The sequence below is a fragment of the Pelodiscus sinensis genome, chromosome 3, assembly GCF_052426305.1.
Source record: "Pelodiscus sinensis isolate ZL-2025 chromosome 3, ASM5242630v1, whole genome shotgun sequence".
Taxonomy (NCBI): Eukaryota; Metazoa; Chordata; order Testudines; family Trionychidae; genus Pelodiscus; species Pelodiscus sinensis.
Window position 1 is genome coordinate 54,667,203 of NC_143054.1, and position 16,879 is coordinate 54,684,081.

Consider the following 16,879-nt stretch of genomic DNA (forward strand, 5'->3'; position numbering starts at 1 on the left):
TCTGCTGAGAGATTGCCTATATGCAAATACTTTTTGCTGCTTTTGTGATTATATGTATTCTTTCAGAGATCTTCCCTGTCTGTAAAATGCAATTAATAAAGTTGGGTTGGCTCACCAGCTGGAGGGGGGGGGGGGGAGGGAATCATTTTCCCTAGGTTGGCTTAGCTGGTTGGGATGCAAGTTAAGTGCAATTAATCACTTGTCATAAATGCTATACATTTCCCAGTGCCTACAAGTAGTACATTTTCATCTGTCCCCCTTATATTATGTTTCTGTGCTGGTTTTGTGGTGTTGTACTAGTAGCTCTCTTCCCACATTAGCATTTTCCTCCTCCTCCACTTTCCATTGGGATTATGTTTTAGTTGCTACAGTACTACACAGGATATTCTAAGGCTTTAGATATGGATAAACAAGTTAAAAGAATGAATGGAATATGAAATAAAAACAAATATATACCTAGTCTTATAGTAAATGATAAAGTTGAAAATTCTTACTTATGAAAAAAATGAATATTTTAGTAAAAAAGAGTTCAAAAAATTAGTAGTGACAAATCAAAGAAAGGAACTTTGTGAACAAAAATGTTTGCTAAAAAAAATGGATGAGCTCTTACATGACAGGGTAGAATATACAGAATAAATGAAAATGTACATTTACAGGAATTTTTAAAAAAGCTACAGGTAAAAGTAAAAATGCAGTTTGCTAAGTAAGGATAGTACCTGTGCTGCCATGCTTGAAACACTTACCAGAAAAAAGTTTATTTTGTTGAAATTATGGAATATATGGAAAGTATGGAAAAGGCATACTAGCAGCAGAGTGGAAGCAAGTGGTGATTTATACAGATTGGAAAACCTAGTAAATTATGCAAAGACCTTATGCATACAGATCTATTGCCCTCACATCCTGTGAAGACAACATTATAAGACTGATAAATGAGAGAGATTAGTAGCATACATGGAAAAAATGAAATATAAACTGTGTAACAAAGGCTGTGTCCAGACTCAGGGGTTTTTTCGGGAAAAGTAGCCTTTTTCCGAAAAAACTTCCCCTGCGTCCAGACTCAAGCCGCGTTCTTTCGAAATTAAATCGAAAGAACGTGGCTTTTCTTTCGATGGCGGTAAACCTCATTTCACGAGGAAGAACGCCTTCTTTCGAAAGTTCCTCTTTCGAAAGAAGGCGTTCTTCAATGTAAATAGGGCTTCTTCAAAAGAGAGCATCCAGACTCACTGGATGCTTTCTTTCGAAAAAGCAAGCCGCTTTTTCGAAAGTTCAACGTGCAGTCTAGACGCTCTCTTTCGAAAGAGGCTCTTTCGAAAGTATCTTTCGAAAGAGCCTCTTTCGAAAGAGGCTTGCAGTCTAGACATAGCCAAAGTGGTTTCAGGACAGGAAGATGCAAAGTTGATCATATTGTAAAATTAGAAACAAATACCAAACAAAGTTTGATAGTTGTGTTTTGGAGACTGAAAAATGCATGGTATACCATAGAGGGAAGCTTGCTGTATAAACTAGCCACAGTTGGATTAAGAGGAAGAATGTTCTGGTTGATAAGAAACTGCTTAAATGTTAGAACCATACATGTCAGATAGGGGCGGCTTTAAGTTAAATGTTTATAAATTTTCTAATGGCATTTCATAGGGGAGTGTGATCAACCCAACCCTATTTAACATTATTATTAATGATCTTTGGCTAGTATACAGGCAGGAATAAGTGTTAGTCTAGTGCAGATGATGGTGATATATGGGCCAAACATAGAAGTTTTAAGATAGCTGTGGAGGGAACTAATGAGCAGTTGGAGATTTAGGCTCTCACTTGTTCATCAAAAAGGAAAACTGAGGAAGGATGGGATTTCTCCCTATATAAAGAAAAAGTCAGATAGGTTCAAAAGTTTACATTTTTAGCAGTTATATTCAATACATTAACTTGGAAGGGTCATAGATAATATCAAAACTAACTGAACAGATAGGATGAATCTGCTTTTAAGTATTACCAGGAACAAGGGGTACAGATATGAAAAAAAACCTGTTAATGCTATATAGGGCATTAATAAGATCAGTTACAAATTATGGATACTAAGTTCAACTTCTAATAACAAAACACAGACTCACAAAAAATCAGAGCCAATACAAGCCCAAGCTATGAATTGTTGTGCAAGTATTATAACTCTCTTGTGTGTGCTACAGGTAGCAACTAGCGAAATACCTATAATGCCAGGATGAAATTCTTAGATTTAATCTTTTGGGCTAAGGTTAATGGAAAGAGTAAATAGTACTAAATGAATGAGGACAGTTGGAAATTAAGTAGACAATAAGTAACCAGGTGCCACAAACTCTCAAATGCTAATGGAGACAAAAGGTGTGTGGAAAAGGAAGGTCTGGAAGAAATTAAAATCCTTATTTATTGGAAATTAAACTATTACTGGATGGCTCACTCTCCAGTTGTGGATTTAAAATTATACAACAAAGGTAAGAGCAGGACCATCAAACATGACGGCAATGATTTATAAGTTTATACATGGCAAATGGGATCAGCTTTGAAAAATTTATGCTGACTGCTTTAGAGATGAGACCACAACTTGAAAAGGGCCTTTTGTATCCCTGAATCTAGAATTAAGAGATCTATGAAATTATCCAATTTTGTGGTCATTATGATGAGCGAATTGATAAGCATACCTGTTGGCAGTCACATGGATAAGGGATATATGTGCAGTTATGACACTTTATCAGAGATAATGGTGATTTGAAAGGGAGCCTAGGAGAGCAGAAATGGTTCAATTATTCTTAACTAAAGAGTAAAACTAGGTATTCATATCATAATAATGTGGATTCCTATACATGCTAAGATATTGGACAACAAAGTGGCAGATAAAGCCATGAAAAATGCCTTAAAAATAGATTAACACAGAAAGCCCTCTGAAACAGGATTTCAAAAATTTGGTTAAGAGACAATTGAAGAAAGAATGTCAAGAGCTATAGACCACACCGAAAAAAGGACGAAGGTACTATGAAATATGTCCTAAACTTGAGGATAATGGTATACTTAATAGTTATGATAGAAAAAGTGAAGTAGCTATATATTTAGAGTGTTAGCAGGCCACTGTGACCTGAATGATAATTTACATTTACTAAACAAGCACAAAAACAAGTTATGGATATATGCAAAGTCAAAAAAATAGTTGAACATCTCCTGTGGCAATTCAGGGGCAGCTACATAATTCTTCAGAAAGAATTTTTCTTTGACACACCCCCAAAGTAAAAGAATATAGTCTGAAAGGACTGCTGAGTACCGAGAAAGTGGGGAAGCATTAAGAAATATTTTTGGATTTTTTTTTAAGAATCCAGTACTGGGTGAGAGGATATAGATTTTGCTTATGCAAAAACTGCTACAGGTGACAAGATAGCCTTGAGATTGCTTCATCATAAAACAGGAAGCATAAAGAAAAAGAAAGAATTGAGGCTTTGGAGAGAGTGAAGAATTCTGCATTCACTCTTCAGATACAAGAGAGTAGCAAGAACCTAAAGGTCAAGGAGGAAGTCCAGGAAGAATGCTGGCCTTGGGATCCTCATCTGAATAGAGAAGTCTGGCAAGAGGCCAGGTAAGACACAGCCATTAGGAATGAACAAGCTTCAGTGGGGTGAGTTTTGATTAAAAAAAAGGCAGGATCTGGGTCTGCTAGACATCAGGGAAGGTGGCATGAAGCCCCTCACACAAGTGGAAAAGAACTTTCGATATTCCTCAGATAAGCAACTCTAAAAACCACATGGGGCCAGAATCTGAGCTGAAAACCTTTTGTAAGGACACTAGGTTATCTGTTTGACTTCTCTACCCTGAAAAGGGAAGGACCTGGCTGGAGGGGCTGAGTCATAAGAAGAGGCTGGCTGCTACAGGGCTGGAGCAACTGTCAGCAGAGGCTGCCACATGAAGAGAGCCTGCTGCACCAGGTACTGACATGAGGGGATGCCCTTCTGCATGCCCATACTCTATCTTGATTTTGAAAAGAAGAAACCAGCCCTGGTGTTCTCGAGAGACATTCAAATGACCATTATGTCCACATCCATCATCTTGAAGCCCAGTGCCTCTGATTGGGTCTCAGTTTGCTTGTAAAATGTGGTGAATTCTGAAAACATTAATAATAGCAGGTGACAACTTTCAGAAAGATAACATCCACTTTCACTGCTCCCCATCGTTGTCCTGCTGTACTCTCTACTCTTCTTCATCCCCAGAATTACTTGGATCCAAGTGCTTCTGCAACAGAGCTTGTATGCATCTCTCCAGTGTAAATGCCATATTGCAACCAATCATCCTTCACTGTAGCCCAGGACATCTGTTTGGTGGAGAACCTTGCTGTCCAGTCCCCTGAATTACTGACAACTATGACACCTCCTAATCCACCCACCCTTGTTTTCATGTAATTCAATGCAGTGTCAGCAGCTTTCTCCAGTGTCATTCCTGAAAACAAGAACACAGAAGAATGATAATCAAGCAGTATTTGGTTCGGGTTCTACAGAAGTCAGTGACAAAGTTCTCTTTAGACATCATGACCTATGAAGCCAGGCTTCATGAACTGGGCTTGTTTAGTTTGGAAAAAAGAAGATTAAGGGGGGACATGATAGTGGTTTTCAAATATCTAAAAGGGTGTCACAAGAAGGAAGGAGAAAATTTGTTCCTCTTGGTTACTGAGGACAGGACAAGGAGTAATGGGCTTAAAGTGCAGCAGGGGAGGTTTAGATTGGACATTAGGAAAAAATTCCTGTCAGGGTGGTCAAATATTGGAATAAATATTGCCAAGGGAGGTGGTGGAATCTCCCTCTCTGGAGATATTTAAGAACAGGTTAGATAGACATCTGTCAGGGATGGTGTAGACGGACCTTGGTCCTGCCTTGAGGGCGGGGGGCTGGACTCGATGACCTCTCGAGGTCCCTTCCAGTCCTATTATTCTATGATTCTATGATCATTCTCTGAAGAACCAGGCCCTGAATTTCTTTCCTTTACTAAATGCCCAAGAAATTACAAGTGCAATGGCTGGAAAATGCTTTGTTTATGGGAGGGATGTGAACAGCTGCAAATAGCTGCTATGCTGTAGTAATACTGCAGAGACCAGGTTTATGTAGCTACTCAATTATTCTGAGCTTTCAGTCTTTTTGACTTAAAATAACTGGTGAACTTCCCAGTTTAGTGAAATTTCTAGGAATTTCTGTCTAATACATTTATGACTTGAACACTCACAATAATTCATAGCATGAAAATTTAAAGTGATGGGAACAATCAGATCAGCAAGTCAGACATCCTGTATATCACAGGCCACCCACTTTCCTAGTACCCACACAGAACCCTGTGATCAAAAGTTGACCAAAGGAGATTAGGCTATTATGTGCCACAGGCAGAGAATAGGCAGGACTGAGATGCACCATGCCTGAAGTCCCCACAAGTGACCATACCCACAGGCTGCAAAGAAAGGCAACACACCCCACCATCAACCAACTAAAAAGCCCCTAAAAATCAAGAAACACAAAAATAACTCTCCAAGGTCTTTTCCAATCTGATTTGAATGAAAATGCCTTCCCATCACCATATATAGTGATAAGTCAGACCCTGAACATGAGAGCAAGAACCAGTCATCCAAGTGCCTAGGAAAAAACGCTTGGAGAACTGAATTGAAACATCCATCACCGTGGGAATCCCCTACAAAGTTAGACCAATGAATGCTGAGGTACTTGGAGTGTGATTCTATTTGATTAACTCGAGTAATATGGATGCTGATGCTACTTTAGGTACCAGCCTTTATATTGTTACTGGGCTATGCACTGACACCACAGCCCAGATTCTTTACCACATACAACCCCTACTAATGGAAGCACTTTATAAACAGAATAGAAGAACAGTATGTCTTACACAGAAATTTGTTAATAGTTGTTGTGTAGTTGTTCACAAGTTGTAACTCTTCATTTGTCTTTAGAAATGCCGTGGTACTTGATCTTAATATTGTGAACTAAAGCAGCTGTGTTGGTACACACACGGGCATAAACAATGCAACTTCTGGTTATATACATAGCCCTCATTCAAACTTTCTCTTTCTGGCAAGATGGAAATCCATTCTCAAACACTATGGTGAAGTCCTGACTATTGAAGTCAATGGGAATTTTGCCACTGACTTCAACAAGATCAGCTTTTCACCAAGGCAACAGCTGCTACCATAAGGCAGAAATTCCAATAGCTGTTAAAATAATTTTTTTTCCCCAAACAAGTCACAGATTGCACATGACAAGAAGAACTTACATGAACTTGCAATCTCACTCAGCAAAATGGAGGAAACTAATTAAACACTCTGCTCAAAATATTCTTTCAAATACTGAGGAAACAGAAATAAGATTCTCCGCAAAAGAAATATGTTAAAGGTACAGCCAGCCATTCTTTACACTTCATGGATGCATTATATGCAAGACTGATATTCTAAGATACTTGTTTTCTATCTTTAGGAGTCTAAATCCTAATTTTCAAAAATGAATTAGACATTTAGAAGCCTCATCAACAGTCAGTGTCATGTAGGCATCAAAGCCATTTAGGTGACTTAGAACATTTCTCCCCTGTGTGTACACACAGGCTTATTTTAGGGTTATTAAATATTTTGCTTCAGTTGGCAGTTCAAGGTCTCAAAGTAATAACTTTAGGATTGAGCTTTGGCTCTTTTTTGAAATGCTGAGGAATTGCTCATTTGCTGGAGTCTTTGCCTGGAACCTGGGTTGCTCCTGAACATTTCAGGGAAGGCTGAGTGGTGGCAAGCTAGCAATGGTTTTATGCTATACACTAAGACATTTAGAATGTTTTAAAAGGATTTTAGTGTGGTTCTCCTGTAAGACTAGCATAAATAAAGTGTAACTTCATTGAAAATAATAGAGTCACTCCACTGTAAAACTAGGGTAAGTGAGAAAAGAGCCTGGCTCTTTACGGTAAATTTAAGCCTGGAAGATAATTTATGAAAGGAATGAACTCTAATGAAACAGGACTGTGAGATGGGGCTGTGCCATGTTAGGGCTTTGCAGAACAAGCTGTGCAGAGTATTATATTTTACACTGATATTTTCTCTTGGCTCTGCTAAGAATGAACCATGAATAGCGTATGTAGGGATTACAAAACATGAAGCAGTTACAGAAATCTTCTCAGCTGTTACTTGCCATCTTGTTTCACATTTCTCTTATGAATAAGAATGTAAATTAAAAATGTTCTACTGCAATTCAGATTCTGGTAAGAGTCTGAAAAGTTATTGCTCATTAGCACTTGTGAACCATATTCTAAAAATAGCAGTGATGTCTACATTAATGGTTCTGTAACTCCATGGAACATAAGTATGTTGTCTGATTGTTTACAGGCTGTAATATAAGCAAGGGTTTGGATGACATTCTAACTGAGGAAGGTAAAGCTTTAAAGAGTCATCCATAGTTAGATTGTGTTACAGTGAGATGAGATACTCCATGCCAGTTGTTTACCATATATGCACCTGGTCTATTTAACATACAGTTTAGTACACTTTCCAAAATAAAATGAAAATGCAGTCATGTGGAATTCCTTTTAGAACAGAGAGAATAATGTAAAATTTCAGTTGCTCCAAACAATTCATAGGAATGAATTATTACAGTTTGTGAAGTCTCTAAGCTTCTTTTGTTTTCCTTTATTTGTACTCATTTTTTACTAATACGTCCTTACATTTGCATTTTTCCAATTCTCTGATCATGAGATTACTTAAAATTGTAAAAGAAAGGCTTTATGCTGTATCTAAAACATGATGGAACAAAAATATCCATGCTACTTGATATTCAAAGAACACAGTTGGAATCTGATTTGCACTTTTAGTCTTATGATACTGTTCTTGTTTTGAAATAATCCACCCATAAATGGCTGGGAAGCTTTTTGGGGGAGGGCAATGCTTTCTAAGAGTATAATTTACATAAAGCATTTAATTCCAGTCTTACTTTCCCTCATCTAACTGGAAAGTTTAGAATGTACCTTGTTCCATGTGATAGAGAACAAGTCAGGCTAGGACCACTTTCATCATGCTTTCTCCATGCCCTGTGGTAGATACGGCACCAACATGGTTATCCGCGTAGCCTCCACTTCCTACTCAAAGAGAAAAAATGAGAATAATAAGCTTTATAGCAAATGACAATTACAAGCAATGCGTAATTTCAAATTACAGGCCAATTTCTAAAGTTCTGGAGGAGCTATTTGGCCCTCTTGTGTCTGATTTTTTCCTCAGTTTCAGAAACAGTGTGAAAGATGTCAGTAACAGCTGGAAGAAGTTGGTTGCCAAGTTACAGGGTTGGAAAGATAATGGCATAATGGGAAAGGAGCAACAGTGGAAAGCCTGATATTGGATTATGAAGGAGTGAGCATTAACAGTAGCCAGATCTGTGGCAAGTATATGGAAGTGAAGGAATGCAGGAAAAACAGGGTAGAAAGATAGGTAAGGTGATGGTGGGGAATTAGGAAGCCACAAGTAGAAGAAATGAGGCAGTTGGACTTGCACTGATGACTAACTGGCTGGGGAGGTGTCCTGCATGAATATGCTGACCAATGGACAGCAGAGAGGTGATAAGAGGTAGAAGAATCAAGATTCTATAGGAGAGAAAAAACTGAACAGGAGAGCCACTTCCAAGTTGGCTTTGTAAATTAAAAAGGCTGCATTGATCTAGCAGGGCAGCAAACCTGCTGATTGAGAGGTACCATGCTTAAGCAATCGGTGTTTGTGTCTCTCGAGAGCTGCTGGAACCAGCACCAAAGATAGGGGTCTACAGCCACCTAATATCTTAGCTCTGACCTAGAACAACCACTCACTATTTTTGTGGAACAGAGGGGGTTAAGTCAGTTCAGGGCTTGTGAATGACACAATTTAATAGTTACAATGTCAGGAACCCTGAAAAACTAAGTCAAATTATCAACCCTTTTAAATTTTAAAATGATTTGAATTTAAAAAAAGCAGTAGGCAATCTTGCATTCGGAACAGACATGGTTTCATGCATGCTCCTTTTAATGAATGGCGTGCCTCCTCTTGCAAAATGAACATTAAAAAAGCTGATACTACAAGAATTAAAAAAAGTCCTGGTAAATAATATTGTTGAACATGAGACTCCTCCAGGCCCCTTAAAGGCCAGACTTTTGAGGCCTTATTCCTGCAGACCACAGGAGAGACACAAGAGAATGACATCACCCTTGCCAAACATTGGGAGACTGAGTAGGGGCAGACGTTGTTCAGGAAATAGGGGCATTTTATAAGACTATGTATTCTTCTCCCCACCACCATGCTTTCTGTGGCAGAAACTTACTGAAAGAGTCAAAGCTTTAAATAAGAGTGAAGTAATTTGCCAGTCATTTTGGAGACTTCTAGTTAAATTTTCATTGCTCTAACGAAACTCCACTGACTACAATTGGAGTTGCATCTGATATACAATAGTATAAGATGGAGAAGAATCTGATGCATTCAGTTAATTTTTCACATTAGTTTTAACTGCTTTCTTTGGAAAACTCTTGAATTAAGCAAACTCTGAGCAATTAATAGACAGTGCTTTAAAGAGGAACAGGTGGCTATATTGCCTGTGTTGCAAGGGAACATAGCATATGAGCTTTTGGTTTATGCACAAGAGTATTACAGTATGATGAGAAGGCACATGATAGGGAAAACCCAGGCCATATTGTTTCCAGAGAAAGGGGGGGGAGAGTGTCTCTTATTTCTGTTTGTTCAGACTTAACAGAAAGTTGGAGAGTAAGTGCAAAACATCTACTCTCATTTGCACCTTCCTGGTTGTGTCAAAGCAGTCATTAACATAATAAATTGACTCATGTTAGTATATTTAAATTTAAGCCTCAATTCTTGATCAGTTAGTGTCAATGTTTTATTTCAATAATAGAAAATAGGAATGTTAACTGATTTCATTTACCCATACCTATGCATGCTGAATCACCGACTCGGCCAACGAGTTTATTAGAGAGTCCTCCAGTTGATGTTGCACAAGCTACATTTCCTTCATTGTCTATAGCAACAGCACCAACTGTTCCAGATTCTCTGCCAAGAATAATATTTCACAGAATTAGGCAGAGTTAAGAATACTTGCCAAAGCATATTGTGTCCATTCTGCAGGTAGCTTTTAAAAATGTGAGATTACAACAGAAGTCTACAATTGAATGTCATTAACTTTAATCTAACCTCATGTCAGAATCACTTCATTTTCATAGCAGTGTGGAGGATTTTGACATAGGAAGTTTCATTATGAAAAACCACTATCCATTTCAGATAACAAGCAATATGTAACAATTCTGGCATAGTATCAACCTTATAATTAATAGCACAGATGTCAAACTCTTGGCCCACTTGATCTGTTTATGGGATCTCTCCAGGATAAATTTATATAATACAATCTGAAAACTTTCATTTGGAAAGAATAAAAAACATTCTTAGCTCTCCTGACTGTGAAGATAATCTTTCAAATGGGATCCACTGAAGCTATACTTTAGCCTAAAACAGCAACTCAGATACTAGGAACTGCCTCCATTGTCTCAACTGCAAGAGCTCTGAATCCTAGGGTACATCTAGACTGCTTTCCTCTTCCAAAAGAGGAAATGCAGATGAAGCGCTGATTAGCATATTCTCATGCTTAATTTGCATATCATCTTCCGACCATTTTTGCGGAAGAGGTGTTTTTGGCTAAAAAACAGTCTAGATGCAGCTCTTTTGTGGGGAAAAAAACCCCCTTTTTTGAAAGAACCTTAAACCTCATTTTTTGAAGAATACGGGTTTTCGAAAAAGGGGTTTTTCATGAAAAAGACACATCTAGACTGAGTTTTTTTGGCAAAAAAACCTCTTCTGCAAAAAGGGTCGGAAGAGGATATGCAAATGAAGCGTGAGAATATACTAATCAGTGCTTCATTTACATTTCCTCTTTCGGAAGAGGAAAGCAGTCTAGATGTACCCCTAGTGATGATACATGCAAAAAGAGAAATGAATAAAGAAATAGCAGGAATCTTTAAAATTCCCTGCATCCCTCTCTGCCCCCTCCGCCCGAATTGTTGAATGAAACAGTAACTTTACTAACAAAGTTAAGATACTTCACTCTACCCTTAGTCTGTGAAAGTGTCCTTATGCCACTGGGAGATCAACAGTGATATATGGCCTGAATTTTACAGTCTCATTTCATGGATGACAATCTATAAAATTACATTCCAGGATTGTCATTCTGCAACCTAAAATGTCTGAGTCAGTGTGAAGCGATAGAAACAGCTACAAACATGGCAGAGAGCTCTTTATTCAGAATATCACCATGTTGAATCATATCTCTGAGTTTTGCAATCTGTTGCCATCCTGTTTTCATCTTCACGGTGCTTTAGAATTTACACATTATACCCAGTGGTACAGGCTACAGTAAGACATGTATCAATGTCACTTCAAGTGGTCTAGACCACTGTGATACTGGAAGTAACTCAACCATCCACCACTTACTCTACAGCTAATTTATATGTAACAGTTGCATTGGTTGTATCAGGGAGACAGCACAGATGGCAGATTACTTGGCCTTCCAAACCACCCATCCAACAAAACCAGGATGCATAATCCCAAATACACACACAACCCCTTAGTGCAGAACATATCACTCACTTCCTACCACACAAATCAACATATCTTCCAGCACAACCCCCAAGATCTAAGCAGCACAACCAGCATAAACAGTGACCTCCTACATCACTCTGAAGTCTATTTGAGTCAGTCCAAAGTAAGTGAAAAGCAACAAGAATGGTTGAAAGGTCTTTCGATTTAGAATTTCACTGGGTTCAATCATCTTTGGGATTTGTGGTCTATGATTCCTTATTTATAGTTGAAAGTTCATGCTGTTGTAAGATTGTATTTTGTTAAGAATATCTTCTCACCCTGTCTACAGCATGAGCATGACTGACTTCTGAGATGTACTCTGTGTCATGTTACTGTGCTACTTAATAGAATTAGCTAAGTAACAATACATAATACAATGTCTTTCTATATATACACAATGTCTAAGGAATTTTTGCTCCCATCCAGAGTCACAAGACTGAAGCTCTAACAGGGTATGTCTACACTACAGCACTAATTCGAACTAACTTAATTCAAATTAGTTAATTCGAACTAAGCTAATTCGAACTAATGCATCTAGACCTAAAAACTAGTTCAAATTAGCATTTTGCTAATTCGAACTAGAATGTCCACACTGAGTGGACCCTGAACCGAGGTTAAGGATGGCCGGAAGCAGTGCCGGCAAGGCATCAGGTTAGGACTTAGAGCGTGGAGCTGCTGTCTCAGGCTAGCCGAGGGCTGTGCTTAAAGGAACCCGACCCCACCCCAGACAGACAGTTCTCAGGGATTCCCCGCCTGCAAAGCAGTCCTGGCTTGGAGTGCCCTGAGTGCCCACACTCGGCACATCACAGCACTCGGCCATCAGTCCGGCTGCACTTGCCGCAGGCTGCCATCCGGGGGGGGGGGAGTTAATCGGGGGGCTGCAGGAGAGCTTCCACCCCGAGGAGCCCGCAGAGCCCCCATCGGGGGCTCGTACCCCATTCCTCCCTCACCTCCTTCCATTTACCCCTCCCTAGCCCCCCTTCCTGATGTACAAAATAAAGGACACGCGTGTTCAAAAATAGAAACTCTCTTTATTTAACAAAACTCGGGGAGACTGGGAAAAGGAGGTGGGAGAGGGGAAGAGAGAGGTTAGGAGAGGGGAGGGCAACTAAAATGATCAGGGGTTTGGAACAGGTCCCATATGAAGAGAGGCTAGAGACTGGGACTTCTCAGCTTAGAAAAGAGGAGACTGAGGGGGGATATGATAGAGGTCTATAAAAGCATGAGTGGTGTGGAGAGGGTGCATAAAGAAAATTTCTTCATTAGTTCCCATAATAGAAGGACTAGAGCACACCAAAGGAAAGGAATGGGTAGCAGGCTTCAAACTAATAACAGAAAGTTCTTCTTCACAAAGCAAATAATCAACCTGTGGAACTCCTTGCTGCAGGAGGCTGTGAAGGCTAGAACTAGAACAGAGTTTAAAGAGAAGTTAGATCAAGTCATGGAGGTTGGGTCCATGGAGTGGTATTAGCCAGGAGGTAGAAATGGTGTCCTTGGCATCTGTTTGTGGAAGGCTGGAGATGGATGGCACGAGACAAATGGCTTGGTCATTGTTTTGGTCCATCCCCTCCAGGGTCCCTAGGGTTGGCCACTGTCGGCAGACAGGCTACTGGGATAGATGGACTTTTGTTCTGACCCAGTACGGCCATTCTAAGCTCAGGGCTCAGGGTCGGGGGTCTCACTGGACCACCTTGATTTTCATGCAAACCTGCTTCTGGGTGGCCAGGCTGGCAGCTATCCTGCCCTAGACAGCCACTTTCCTGTGCCTAGTGCAGAGGTCGTGGATGAGGTCCACGATCTCCGCACTAGACCAGGTGGGCACCCACCTCTTGCGGACCTGGGCAGGCTCCCGGTAGCTGCCAGCCTGGTCCGGGAAGAGGTGGAGGGCTGGGTGGCAGCGGGTGGCTGGTTTGTGCCATGCCAGGTGCAGGGTCTGCTGGCTGGGTGCTGGCAGGCTTGCACCTGGCACGGGCACTGTAGCCAGACCGTGCCCCTTTAAGGGCTCCGGGGCCGGGAAGGGGGCAGACAAGTTTCCCTGGTGGTGCCCAGAGTGGCCACCGGGGAAAGCTGGGGAAGGCTAGCCTCCCACTAGTTCGAATTAAGTGGCCACACAGCCCTTAATTCGAACTGCTTAATTCGAACTAGGCGTTAGTCCTCGTAGAATGAGGTTTACCTAGTTCGAATTAAGCTCTCCGCTAGTTTGATTTAAGTTCGAACTAGCGGTTTGTATGTGTAGCGTCTATCAAAGTTAATTCGAACTAACGTCTGTTAGTTCGAATTAACTTTGTAGTGTAGACATACCCACAGTTAGTATTATTAAACCCCATCCCTCACTAAAACGGACAGTCATTTTGCTAGTTGATTATTCTTCTCCGCCCATTTTATTATAGAAAGTTTATTTCTGTGAAATGATTTTCATTCTGCTGCTGTTTCCCATCCTCTGCTAATGATTTCATTTCACTCCCTCATCCCCAAGACCTGGCTTTTAGGCTGTTTTAGCAGTGCACATTTTCTAGTCTACTTGTTTTCTCAGTGACCAAGTACGGCTGCCAACCCCTGATGAGAACTATTAGGCAAAATTTGGTAGATTATAAATTCCTTATTTTATCAAGTTTAAAACAAATCTCAGTCTATCTACGTTACACAGACTTCTGGATAGATATATGAATTGTCTGCATGTGTCTGGCTGTCAATTTAGCAGAGGAAACAGTACCTCATTTAAACCACAGTTCTCCGTTGGAGAGTGACTTTATGCAGATGAAACATCCTTGCTCACCGATTTGCTCAGTGTTTTGTTCAGAATGCTATCTGCTAACTTCAGCTGATATGTTTTTCCCCGCATGCCAATGGAGGAGGGTCTGTGTTGCTAAGTGAGCATGAGCGGGATTCTCTCTCTCCTTCAGCATTAACAGTATTGTTCCCCAAATTCCATTAGTTACACATGAGCAAACCTATGGAAGGTTGCCCATGTATCATGGAGGGAATAATCTGAAAACCATGTGGAAGCACATGTGTATGTCAGGGCAGAATTAAACCTAAAAAATTGCTTTCAGATCCCAGAGTGACTCTGCATAGTTACTAATTAGAAAAAACCCCCACATCTTTTAACTCAGACCACAAATGAGTGTATGATAGACATCAGAGTGTAACATTTTTTGTGCAATACTTACTTTTTATCCTCCTGAGGGTTAGAATCTGCCTCAAGTTTCTTGCTCCATCTCTCCCAGGTTCTTTCAGTTATAAGTTTCTCCCCTGGAATCTCAGGAATATTCATGGCCTTGGCAAAAAGGTTTGCCCCATGGTCAGTCAGCAGCATATGCTCTGTCTGACAGAGAAAAAAGAGAAACTTTTAACACTAGCTAGAGTTCAGATTTGTACAGTCTTAGAGAAACATGTAATTATTTAAAAAATGTAAGCAAAGAAAATGTTTTTTTTAACTTCTTGTAAAAATCAATAAAAAGACAGTTGTGGCCCCAACTGAGATTCCACTGACTTAAGTAGGAGTAGGTTGAGATTCCCATGTGCTTTTTCAGTGGAACAGGATTCAGTAATGAAAAAAAAACCCAAAACAACACAGAACAACTAGCATTAACAGAATATAATGGTCTTCAAGAATTTAATACTATTAGATGAAAAAAACAGAATTCACTTATAACAATCTTTTGCTGAAACTAGATAGGATACATAGCTGCTATTGCAATCCTTTTTATAACTGGTTTTGTAACCTTTGCCAACCAATCATTGACATTTTGTTTATCTACATCAGTGTTTCTTAAAGTGTGTCCCGCGGCACAGTTCCGTGTGTGCCGCAGAGAGAACAGAATTCAAAATGGCCACCCTTAAAGGCGTAAGCCTCCTTTTTTTTTTTTTCCTCGACAACTTTTCCCTGGGGCAGTGTTTCCCAAATGATGCTCCACGAAACCCCGAGGTTCCAGGAAGTGGCACTCAGGGTTCCCCCCAAAAATTCCGCTCTCCCACCCCCTACAGAGCCCAGAGGCAGCTCCCGCTGTGGCTGCCCCCTCCCCAGTGTACAGGACGGCCCTTGTCCCACGGGGCCTCTGGTGCTGTGCAGCCTCCTCCTCCTCAACGTATGCAGGTGGCAGCTTTTACAGTGGCCGTTGCCGCGGGGAAGGGGAGGGGTGAGCTGAGGAGCCGCTCCCGGACCTCGGCGTTTTAAAACTGCTGCCTGTGTCGAACCCGGCTCAGGCTCTGCCGCCTCCCCCCACCTGGGGCACATTCGGGCTCTGCTGTCCCCCCACCTGGGGTGTGCTTGGGCTCTGCTGCCCTCCCCCCCTCGGGCTCTGCTGCCCCCTCCTCGGGGCATGCTCAGATTCTGCTGCCCTCCCCTCCCCTCCCCTCGGGGCATGCTTGGGCTCTGCTGCCCCCCCATGTGCTGCTGCTCTCTCCCCTGCTAGGGAAGTGGCAGAGTTTAATCTGGCAGGGACAGTTGGGGTTTCTACCCCCATTCCCCCCGCAGCCCTGCCAGCGAGAAGCCTGGTCTAGTGCTGCAGCTGCACTGGGTTCCCCGGGTGGGCGGAACTGAGGTCTCCACCCTCACACACCCAGGAGGAACAAGAGCATGCTCCCTGGAGGCTTTCCCTGTTGCAGCAGGGTGCCAAGCCAGGTAAATGTCTCCCCTCATGCCCAGACCCCACAAAAGAAGATATACCTGTACTGCTTGGCATTGGTCAGAGAGAAGAATAAAGACAGCATATTCAGATAATGAAGAAATTCTCATGTACGTTGCTGAACAAAACTTACTTTGTGCAATACTGCCCCCCTCTGCCCTTATAACTAACCTACTAGCAACCTGTGATCCAAAAATTTCTGAGAATTAGAGTGGGAAGAAAGACACAAATGCATTTCAAAGAAAACGTTAAGTCTGTCTCCAATATCTGCTGTCTTCCACCTCCCTCCAACATAAAGCAGATGGGCAGTGAAAACCTCATCACGGTGCTACGGATGTTAAGGACTAATCAACTAGTTCATTTCCCTCCCCTTGCTGCCTCTATGAGATAGAGACAGCAAAGGGGGAGAGGGAAGGGATACTTCAAAGTGGCAGCAATGCACAGGTGAGCTGGGAATCAGTTGTGCGGCGCTGCCACTTTCAAACCCCAAAGCAGCGTTTCAAAGGGGCAGCCGCCGTAGCAGCTGATCGTGGCTCAGCTGTGCAGCGCTTCCCCTTTAAAATGCCGAAGCGCCATAGAGCCAGGGTCAGCTGGGGAATCCCAGCTGATCCCAGGTACCCCACAG

General features: G+C 41.3%; 1 protein-coding gene across 1 annotated transcript in view; it reads right to left on the bottom strand.

The window, feature by feature from the left end:
* Positions 1 to 730: 730 nt before the first annotated feature.
* Positions 731 to 16,879, bottom strand: part of LOC102451126 (asparaginase and isoaspartyl peptidase 1) — a 42,704-nt gene continuing 26,555 nt past the window's right edge. The window contains exons 2-5 of the mRNA XM_075923722.2: positions 14,797 to 14,951; positions 9,930 to 10,048; positions 7,996 to 8,106; positions 731 to 4,443 (exon numbers count right to left, since the gene is read on the bottom strand). Of these exons, the coding sequence (XP_075779837.2) occupies positions 8,021 to 8,106; positions 9,930 to 10,048; positions 14,797 to 14,951 (360 nt within the window). The 3' untranslated portion in view covers positions 731 to 4,443; positions 7,996 to 8,020. The remainder of the gene's footprint in view (positions 4,444 to 7,995; positions 8,107 to 9,929; positions 10,049 to 14,796; positions 14,952 to 16,879) is intronic.